The sequence below is a fragment of the Neodiprion fabricii genome, chromosome 6, assembly GCF_021155785.1.
Source record: "Neodiprion fabricii isolate iyNeoFabr1 chromosome 6, iyNeoFabr1.1, whole genome shotgun sequence".
In the NCBI taxonomy this organism is placed as follows: Eukaryota; Metazoa; Arthropoda; class Insecta; order Hymenoptera; family Diprionidae; genus Neodiprion; species Neodiprion fabricii.
In genome coordinates, this window is record NC_060244.1 from 15378232 (window position 1) to 15390149 (window position 11918).

Genomic DNA, 11918 nt, shown 5'->3' on the forward strand with positions numbered 1-11918 from the left:
TCAGTGAATCAGTCTAATTTGACCAACTTCCGAGGTCAGTGCACGTCCGTGTTTATGTGAGCCTTCATAAGCTGGTAAGTACAAATGTATTTCCTATTTGGAAAAATTTATCACGATGATTTAATACAGACGAAAATGACAATACAGGCGTAAATAACCTGACAATAAAAAGAAGAATAAAAAGAAATACTTTGTGATTGCGTCGTACTTGCTTTTGAACGTCGCCGAAAGGATGTAGGCACAATAGAATTGCTTGTAGATAATGCTATAAGAAGCATGTGTATGGTATGGAATATATACTGATTGCAAATAGAAGCCGCAGATATTTATTGTTAGCTTCACTCTTACTTGTGAAGGCATCGTTTTTCTTTTATAAGGTTATCCAGTGAAATAGATCGCTAACACATACGTATCATGTACGAATGAACGATCATTTAGTGGCTGCACCTTTTCCCAATAAACACACAGTGGTTGAAATGATATATAATAGACCTGTCAAGACACGTTGAGAGAACGTTGAAATGGCACATAAAAATTATTCTACCTAGAATACAGGTGTTAAATACTATGTATTTTCAGGTATTTGACGGATTAGCAGTGATATCGAGGAAGTGAATGCTCCAGCTGCGGTCGAATAATAATTAAAACTTATGCGTACTGCGTACCTAGACAACGCTTTCTATAGCGTCTGTGTTCTTTTTTGAAATAATGTGCCAATACTTTTTATTATTTTACTTTGTCAGGATTGTGATTTTTTACCTAGTCCCGAGATGAAAGTTAACAATTTTCCTCGTTAGGGTATAATCATTGTATGATTATTTTGTTTCATGTTTTATTTGTTATCAAACCTCTTGTATCGGATATAAGTTTTTGTTTGTTCATGTTTACTCAATTTTACTATTTGCTATACTTCTATACTCTTGTGAGTACATCTGTACAATTGAGGTATGCGTATATGTAAAAGACTGTATGTTTATTTATACATCCCAGTCAACAATCACACAGTTACATCGTTGGCATAATAAAATGTCCGCATCAACGATACAGACAAACTGGTATATAAAAAACTACTGTTATGTTTCGGATACATTGTTAAAGCGGATATTTCGATACGTGTGCAATGTAACTATTGTCATTGTTGCCTTGGATGAAAGTACCTTATAATAAATATATATCATGTTTCGCAAAGGTGTGTGCTTTATCTCATTTAGTTGTCCTGTATTTCTCATAAGAATACATAGGTGTGGATGTAAAATAATTAATATCATTTAATTGGTGCAAGTTACCATTACTGAAATAGCTAAGAATGTGAGCGTTGCTGTATCATCTAACCCCTGAGATAAGTCCATATTGACCATACAAGAAGCTTTTAACAGCTTGTGTATTAATATAGTATGTACATGAAAAATTATACCGAAAACATATTCTCAAGTTGGTTGTTACACGTTTATCGGAACCGCGTGATATTCGATTAAGTGTATTCAGTTAAACGTATAATAATTGTTTACGGATATCGTTTTTACGTTAAATCAACACACATTAAGTACGTGTATTATTATAAAAAAAATTTTCCAATGAACACGCTTATTAAACGTGTTTGAACCACGAAAAATGGTGGCTGTAACAGGTATATATTAAACGTCTACGTTGACATTTAAATTGCGTTCTTTCATACTTGTTTCATTACGTTTCTGAAAACCGTAATTTCGACGTTTACTTCAACCGTGGAATATCCGGATCATAATCACTAACAGAAAACGTTGATGAGCGCAGTCGAAAAAACCTATATCAGGGCGGACATTTTTCACGAGAAAAAACGTATGTGCTGAACGATTATTCAACTATATACAACGTTACTTTTCGACGAATTTCTTACGATTTATTTACCAGCAATGTTTATTGGGTCCTTTCCGATAAATACACAAGTTCACTATGGGAATTGTCCAGTGTAGAATCAAGCGGTCTACACGCAGTCCTTGATTGTCTACGTAAGGCGGCCTTTCACTCTATCCCTTGCTAGGTACAATTCGTAATAATTACTTATAAACGCGTAGCCGAAGGTTCATGCGTGAATTTATTGGGCTTATGCACTCACTTCCAAAGTTCGTCACTATGATCCGGCCGTTTGATACGCGCGCCGCGTTCGTTGGTTTGAACCGGGTCCTGGCAGGGTCGCCAAATTTGTCATGCAAATATTGCGCAACGATTATATATGTATTCATGTTTATTCAAACAGAGAATTGAATGATAATTGATAACAACAAATGGTAAGAGGAAGCGTTAACGTTATATTATATTTAATTAGACGTGCGTTACGCCTGGAAGCAGTATTGAGACTGCTCACACGGCCTCTCGCCGGGCTCGGCGACAGTGCATATGAAGTGCATAATCGCGTAATTTGAGCACTGCTGCCGATAAGAAAGCCAAGCGCATAAGGCGGGCCACGCTGCATAATAAATTTTGTACTCATCTAAATGATTCCCGGCATGTTCCTACGAGAGGATATAAAATTGTTATATTTCATTAGAAATGTTCCAGCTCCATCACAGTATCGTTGCTTTATGCCGACGTATTCGCAATTGTTGCGCTAGCGACTCCGTGACGAATGAACTTTCGGATCCCTAATCGAGTAGAGCGCGAGCGATGATTCTTTCTCCAGTCTCCGGATTCGAGGCGACCAATTGCACTGTGGCGAGAAGAATTGGATAGCGCTCAATCATTGTAGGCTGGCGCTATTCGAGATTCGTACGTTCTGCACTGCAGGTTGCGCTACGACAGCCTGTCCTTGAGATGTGCCGCTGTTGGCAGCTGTCGAGATTGAGGAAGAGTTTCGATGCAGCAAGGAATGATGTCGACCGTTGCACATGCGACACGTTTTGTTAGATCGACAGTCCTTCTGCTGATCTGGACCGAGACAATTGAAGCAAAGCTTTTTTGCAGAAACCACTTCCCTTCTTTGATCGAGAGATTTGTCGCGAAAGGTCGAACAAAACGCGATGTAGTGGTTACCTTTGCAACAAGCACACGACTGTCCCTTTGATTGCGCCGTATGTGAACTTATTGTCTGAGGATTTGACCTTCCTTGCGATGAGTGCGGTTTCGACGTCGCGATTTGATTGTGAGCTTGAGCTTGCTTCACGGCTTCGATGGTGTGAATGCGACCGATGAGAAACGCCTTGAGCTCCGCAAACGAGGGGGGCTCGAGTTTCTCGCTAGCACTTTTTTCCCACTCTTTGAGAGATGCTGAGTCGAGCTTGCAAATCGTCATGTGCACGATGATGTGGTCCCCTAATTTCTCGGGCCTATCGAGAAGTTCGAGCGCGCCAAGAGCTTCACAAGTGTTGCTGTACAAGCTCTTCAGTTCCGATGATGATTTTCTTGTGACACGAGGAATTGCGAAAAGTGTTGCGAGATGAGAATCAGTCAGAAGTCGTTTATTTACGTATCGTGAGACGAGAGCTTCCCAGGCTCGAGGGAAGTTTTCAGCGGTAAGAGCGATGTTTCTAATGAGTTTTGACGGTTCACCAGTCACACTGGTTTTGAGGTAGTGCAGTTTTTCCACTTCCGAGAGTTGCGAATTTTCGCGAACCATTGACGAGAAGAGGTCGTGAAACGGCTTCCATTCTGAGTAGCTGCCCGCGAAAGTGGGCAGGTCGATACGTGGTAACCGTTTCAACGATCCTCCTGCAGGTGCGTCTTGAGGAGCTGCAGCGGCTTGCGCGGTTGCTGTGGGCGCAGGCTTTAGTGATTCGTGAAGATCAAGCATTACTCCTTCGCCACTCAAGAAATGCTCTTCGCACAGTCCGTAATAATCTTTCGCGAAGTACGAAAGCTTTTTGCTCGCGTCGACTTGATCACCTTTTGCTGCGGACTTGATCTCGCTGATCTTTTCGTGATTGTCTTGGAACTTATTCCAACTTGAATTTGAAGCATTAAGCCGCGACTTCACCTGCTCGTAAGTGATTTTTGTCTCGCCGAACTTGCGCAGGTTGTCGACGGCACGAGAGATGCGCCAAATGTAGTCGTTTTGACGTTCGATATGTTCTTCGATCGACATGTTGATGTACGAAAGCATTTAATAAACTCACGCGACGAACTGAGTTTTCACGAAAGAGACACAAACACACTGATGGTAGTGCGACGCGATTCACACTTCGAGAGACCGCTCAGATCTTAGTCACGGTCACTACAGAGGAAATCGCCAGTTAGGGTGGTCCTTATTTAGGGGTCGGACGCATTTTTTTCAGACGCCCCCCAAATCAGCTCCAAATAATTAAAAAAAATATCCTTTTTTTCAGATTTTTATCTAGCCTCTAGCCTCTGCTCCCCGGGGGGTGAATTTCCCCATTTGAAATACACGTGTTTCGGCCATATTCTCAGGATATATTTTATTCTAAGAGTAATAATTTCTTAAAAAATCTGTCACTGCGAGATTTTAGTGTTCATTGGTCCTACTATATGAAAAAAAATTCACAATATCATACAGCGCAATTTAGACAAATTGTACACCCTTTAACCCTATGAAGCATAGTGGTCACCCACGTTACCACCTCGATTTTCTTAAATTTTTCTAATTTTTTCACTTCTTAACGTATTCAGATCCGGTTTTTTGCATTTTTCAGTTACTTTAGTCAGAAAAGAACATAAAAATACAATCTAATCGGCAAAATTGTTGATAATATAAGTTTTATAAATAAACAAACTAAAAAAAAATCACGTTTTCTTGGACAAATTCATTCTTGAAGAATCTATCCAAGGGAATGACTTGAAATTTGGTGAGAGTGGGTTTTTGGGGTCACTGATTACGTATCCGATGTCAGATTTTTCAAATTCAATATTTAAATTTCAGTGTCCACCATCTTGAATTTTTGCGTTTTGCAGATTTGATAGCGGATTCGTAATCAGTGACCCCAAAAACCCCCCGAGTGAGAATTTTTATGATTATATGACCATTTGAAAACTGTATATTTCAAAGGTTGATTCTGACTTTTTTTTCAATTCATCAAAATATGGTATCTATATGTGAAAATAATGAATGTTTCGTAATTTTTCTCCTCCTTAGGTCACACAGGATTGTAAGGTAGGATATTGCATACAAATTTTCAGTTGTGGGAGCATGAAAATTTTTTTTATGCTCCTTTTTTTCATCGAGCGTGCTCGTCGTCTTCGCCAACCAATCACCATTTTCTTCCGAGAATTCATCCTCCAATCATGATTTTTCCATCCCTCCGTAAGCGCGTCTACATTTCATCCATCTTTTTCAATCTATCCTTGTTTGAAATTCGCGCTCAACTGACTGTGGCAGCACCTGCCGAGTCATACTCGCGGGGTGGGGCACAGATTTGTTGCTCGCGGCCCTGATCAACCAATGACGGTGAATTCAAGAATGAGGACCCAACTTCCGCGAAACGGCCCTGGCCTTCATTGCGCCATCCTTTACTGTTCGCTAGTTAACACGCTGTACAACGTGCGCAAGAACGCTCAAGCATAAAATTGTAGTAACTCTTCTCGAATTCACTCGAACCAAAACTTTTTGTCAAGTCGGATATCTTATCGCTCAATCGTGCGTTGCACTCAACTGTGAACTCTCGGACGTAACTCATTGACAATCAGTGAATCTCGATTCACGACCACGTGGTCGGCGAAATTCTCACGCGACTCGCGACACACGTGGTGAATCGTAGTGCACTCGTTTCATCTTTCTCGAATCAGTAAATTTTCTCATTCAACCATTGAAAACTCACAAACCATGAATTGGGATTATTCATTTAGATCAGAGTTGCAAAAAATGCATTACTTTTTATAATGCATTACATTTTCATGACTCATTACCGTAGTAATGAGTAATGAATTTAATTTCCGTTACTTAATACTTTATTTTCAATGAGAAATGTTCAAATTTTCCAACACATTTTTTTTAATGAGTAATGTGTTTTACCTTACATTACTCATTTTATTTTATAATGAGTATTTTGAACTTGTCCATAACAATTTCATCTATTAACGAGTAATGTATTTATTTCCTAAATGAACTTTGACAATTAACTTTAAGTTTCATAATAGAGATATTATAAAAAAATGTAATAAATTTAGAGCAAATTGAAAGCAAATTCTTATTTCATATATAAATTTTAAAGAATCTTTTAGATTATATAAAAAAAATCGGTTGCTTATTTAGCTCGTTTCAAATTCATCTGAAATTCATGATGAATTTAAAATGAATTTAAAAGCAGTAATTTTCTAAGAATACTTATTTGATAATTGACTTTTATTGATAAAATAGCAATACTTAAAAAAATTGTTATAAATTTGTCCTGAATCAAAGGAAAGTATCTCTCTGATAAGTATTTTGGTCGGTGAAATTCCAGATGAATTTATGCTGAATTCCAGATGAAATTCATATTTGTGTCAAAATATCAATTTCATCGCGAATTCTTCCGGAAGTAAAACTTTTTTTGTACAGTTGGATCAAATTTCTAACCGAACTCAATACAGACAGAATATCTGTCAAAACGTACCAATTTATTAGAAATATCTATCGAGCTCTTGACAATTTCTACATGACACATGCTCGCCATCACATGAAATTTCTGCGTTTTCACACTTTGATTTTATTACACCGTTCCATAACTCTTTTCCAAAAGTGGGATCCACCTTATTATAAACTATGAAAAATTGGTAAATTGATATTTTTTCTTTGTTTCATTTTTTTTCACAGTGCATTTATAATAAATTTATGACAATAGTCAAAAAGGAAGTTTTCGAAACTTTTAGTATAAAAAATGCCGTCAAGCGAAACTCTTTAATAAATTGTTCCGCCATAGGTCTAACAATTTTCAATATTTTTATTCATATTCTTAAAAATACTCAAAGGTTTCAAATTATATTTCCAGATAATTATTTTAATTGAAAAATTGACATTTTCCAATATTTCGTTTTGATTATCAAAATGAACTATTTGATCCTTTATTTCTAAAATTAAAAACTATTCTTTTTTTTTTTTTATCTTGAATTTATACGCTGTAAAAACATCATCCAAAAGAGAAAAATGTATGAGTTTATATTTTTTGATCTTGTGTAAGCGGCTCCATTTTAATTAAATGATCCTGAATTCAATGGAATTCACAATTAATTATCATAATATGTAAATTTCATAATTGTTGAACAAATAATAATCATTTCGATCAATTGAAAAGTATGAGAAGCTCATAATATTACGCTTCAACTTATTTTTATAGGTTTAATGTGCACACATTAAATTTGTAATGGGTAATGTATGGTCCCTCAATACTCATTTTTATTTTTTTTTTAATGTGAAATGTATTTTTCTATATTACTCAATAATTATGTAATGCGTAATGAATGAATCCGTCATTATCATTAGAAAAAGTAATAAATATGGCATTACTTTTTACATTGAGATTTTTGCAACTCTGATTTAGATAGTGGCTGTGATTTCGATATCGTGCTTTACGAGTGCTCGATGTTTCTTTTTCAGTTCGATTCAATTCATTCGTCGCGATCATGTCTGTGCGATCGAATTTGCGACAAAACATTTATCTAATCGGTAATCTAGATACGCAGATTTACGGAAAGAAATTACCATCGAAGCAGCAAGTACTTAGAGTTTTGTTTTTCCACATCAGAGAAGTAAAACTGAGTGTTCGAAAGAGTGCAAAATTAGTCGTGAACGAAGTGAAAATTTTCTGGGAATAAGCTCGCTTACCCACTCAACAAGAGTGTCGGTGCGTAGAAAAGGTAGTGGCCTTGCACCAGAAATGGGCTATGTTGCAAAAAGAGGTAGGAAAACCATCGAACTGCGAAAGGGAACAAGCGTTCTGTGATGACATTAAGAAATTATTTGATATTGCTCACGGTGATATTCTTGAAACAGTTGATGATATAAGAAGGGAGTTCCTAGAAAACCAAAGACGAGAGAATCGGATCGGCTACATCAACCACATCGAGGGCATATTCGAAAGAATGGAACAAGAAGAAGAACGACAGAATCAAATAATGACTCAGAGACAAGAAAGGAGCCAAATTGATTAAAATATTTTACGTAAGATATCCATCATTAGATTATTGACATATCTTTGAAATTCACACAAACATTGTGTAGCTGGTGACAAGATAAAGACGCTTTGCAGATAATTTCAGATTCTTGTGATTTTTAGTTAAACTTTGTAGAGATTAGATATTTAACTTAAAGAATACTGATTTCTATCGACTAAGTGATGGGTTTGAATTTGAAATGACCATTTATTATTTATTATTTATACATTATTGTTAATTATATAATAACTTTGATGGTTTGTTGTAGATGATTTAGCCGAATTAGCTTTGAGTGACTAAGACCCCTCCCAGAGTCTCAGTCAAAAAAGTATTGGTACTTATTGAAGTATTTCTCTGGAATACGATCGTGAAGATGAGGCTGGACCATCAGCACCAAAGAAATCGCGAGGCACTGTAAACATTTTTACCAATAAAATCGTTGCGGCTCTCGATAGATGCAAAATGAGCGACAGAGATGCTGTTTACTTAGTCGCTGCTATAGCAGAGGGCTTACACGCCGATTTAGAGTCTTTAGCTATCAACCGATCATCGATTCGTACGTATCGACGAAAAGTCAGAGAGGCTAGAGCTTCCAACATCAAGAATGTTTTCGAAAATGTTCAGTTCAATGCTCTCGTTGTACATTGGGATGAGAAGATTTTACGCGATTTGGTCAAACATGAAATGGTTGACAGACTTCCTGTTGTGGTGACGAATGGTGAGGTTATGAAGCTGAGGTGTTCCTGCGTTAGAAAACAGCAAAGGTATCACTCAAGCGAAAGGAATTGATGACGTTCTTGAAGATTGGGGTCTTCTAGAATCAGTCAAAGCTCTGTGCTGCGACACAACAGCGTCCAATTTAGGGTATAAAAATGGTTCTGTGATTCATTTGGAACGTTTGTTGCAAACGAATATTCTGTATCTGCCCTGCAGACATCATATATTCGAATTGATATTGCGCAGTGTATTCGAGAAAAAATTGCACATAACAACAGGACCACCGTTCCACTCTTCAAGAATTTTCGAGAAGCTGGCGATAAAATTGATAAAACAAGATTCGAGAGTGGATTGGAAGATCCACAAGTAAAAAGAGTACTTACACCCGAGCATATCAAGATAATAAGTTCATTCGTATACAAATCATTGGCGGAAATTCAACAACGAGATGATTACAAGCAGCTTTTGGAATTAACTCTGATTTTTCTTGGTGAAGTCCCATCGGATAAAGTTACATTTCGCTATCCTGGAGCCTTCCATCATGCGAGGTGGATGTCGAAAGCAGTTTATCGCTTAAAAATATTCCTGTTCCGCAGTCAATATGGAATGAGTGGAAAAGAAAAGGTAGCCGTTCGGGACACATGCATTTTCATTGAAATGTTGTATATCAAACATGGTTCATCGTACCACTTGCAGCGGCAGCACCGAATCACGACTTGCAATTTTTAAAACATCTCTACGAATATAAATCTATTGATAAACAAGTTTCAAATGTCACGCTTCAGAAATTCAGAACCCATTTATGGTATTTGAGTCCTGAAACAGTTGCGATGTCGTTTTTCGATGTGAACGTATCGTTGGATATCAAATGCAAGATGGTTGCTGCTTTGAACCCGTACGATGAGATCGACGAAGTTTTCTCGAAACGAATCCAGATCAATCATGCTAATATTGAAGCTTATTGCGACAAAGAAATCGATCACTTTGTTACGCCTCAAACAAGAAACTTTTTCGCAAGGTTTGAAATTGATGAGAAGTTTTTGGAGACTGATCCAGCTCTTTGGTACGAAAATGCAGCATATCAGAATAGTTTAAATATTGTGAAGAACTTAAAAGTTGTGAACGATGTCGCAGAAAGAGGCGTTCGGTTGTTCACAGAGTACAACGAAATTCTCACTAGAGATGAAGAACAAAAACAATTCATTATGCAGCTCGTAAGTGAACATCAAAGGATGTTCGCAGATGAAAAAAAAGAAACGGTTATGAAACCTATGTAATCCAGTTCTATCCATTTTTTTATAAGACCTGTTTTTCATATCTTCAATAAATATGTTTCTACCAAAATTCACTAAACTTTTCAACTATATCGCGTTTTATTTCTCCAACTCTTGCCATTTTATCTGCAAAAATACGAAAAACCGTTCAGAGAAGGCTCATGTTATGCCCTATAGGGTAAGAATCTCGACTTATATTAACTTTAGATGATCCCAAATACCTTTTATTTCTATAAAAAGTGAATATTTTAGGTTCGTATTACGATGTTGTAGAAAAATAGAAGCATACAAAAATTAGCAAGGTTCAATTACTGAAAATTGGTATGGAATGTCCTACCTTACAATCCTGTGTGACCTGAGGAGGAGAAAAATTACGAAACATTCATTATTTTCACATACAGATACCACATTTTGTTGAATTGAAAAAAAAGTCAGATTAAACCTTTGAAACATACAGTTTTCAAATGTTCATATAATCGTAAAAATTCTCACTCGGGAGGTTTTTGGGGTCACTGATTACGAATCCGCTACCAAATCTGCAAAACGCAAGAATTCAAGATGGTGGACACTGAAAATTAAATATTGAATTTGAAAAATCTGACATCGGATTCGTAATCAGTGACCCCAAAAACCCACTCTTACCAAATTTTAAGTTATTCCCTTGGATAGATTCTTCAAGAATGAATTTGTCCAAAAAAAACGTAATTTTTTTTTAGTTTGTTTATTTATAAAACTTATATTATAAACAATTATGCCGACTAGATTGTACTTTTATGTTCTTTTCCGACTAAAGTAACTAAAAAATGCAAAAAACCGGATCTGAATACGTTAAGAAGTAAAAAAATTAGGAAAATTCAAGACAATCGAGGTGGTAACGTGGGTTACCACTATGCTTCATAGGGTTACGGGGTGTGCAATTTGTCTAAATTGCTCTGTATGATATTGTAAATTTTTTTCATATAGTAGGACCAATGAACACTAAAATCTCGCAGTTACAGATTTTTTAAGAAATTATTACTCTTAGAATAAAATATATCCTGAGAATATGGCCGAAACACGTGTATTTCAAATGGGGAAATTCACCCCCCGGGGAGGAGGGTTTAGAGGCTAGATAAAAATCTGAAAAAAGAGGATATTTTTTTTAATTATTTGGAGCCGATTTGGGGGGCGTCTGATTAAAAATGCGTCCGACCCCTAAATAAGGACCACCCTACACCGCACGTTTGAATTTAACGGACGCGAATGATTTTTGTTAATAGTTTTCACCGATAACGAAATTGTTCACTTTGATAACGTGGACTTTCACAACTTGATGCACACGCGATTGTTCCGTTTCACTCATTAGCTAATTCGTTTTCCCAAAAGTCGCAACGATTCGAAAGATTCGACTCGATTTGCAAATGATCCGATTCGATTCACGACTGATCCGGCTCGAAGGACCAAAAAATGTTTAGAGAGAAGTCAAAAAATATATGGATCATCGACGTCGGATCTGCGAATTAGTGTTGATTGACTATAGCGAGGAAGCGGAATGATTATGATAATTGATTACTAATTAGAGATTACTTTATTTGAGGAAGATGCAGATACGATGCGATCTGTATCGCAAGAGAAGAGAACGCTGACTGACAATTTACAGACGAGATTACACATTGATGATACACATACATGATTTTGAGACAGTAGACAATACATGAGATACAGCTGATTTGTTTTGAGTCGCGATACGGGCAAGCGGCGAGATTTGACGCAGAGACGGCAAGTAAACATTGCACGCGAGTGTGTGTCCATGCGAGAGTTCGATTTTGAGGGTCGCGAGACACACATTTAAATCAACGCACTGACGAGAAGCTCATCAATTCGGGAGTAAAT

General features: G+C 37.0%; 1 protein-coding gene across 1 annotated transcript; it reads right to left on the reverse strand.

Moving 5' to 3' along the window:
- Positions 1–2716: 2716 nt before the first annotated feature.
- Positions 2717–4057, reverse strand: LOC124185535. Its single transcript, XM_046576409.1, has one exon. It carries the CDS (start codon positions 4055–4057, stop codon positions 2717–2719), a length of 1341 nt encoding a protein of 446 aa, XP_046432365.1.
- Positions 4058–11918: the final 7861 nt, after the last annotated feature.

Excerpts from the sequence above, each read along its gene's own strand:
- LOC124185535 (XM_046576409.1), bottom strand. The coding sequence starts at position 4,057 with ATGTCGATCGAAGAACATATCGAACGTCAAAACGACTACATTTGGCGC.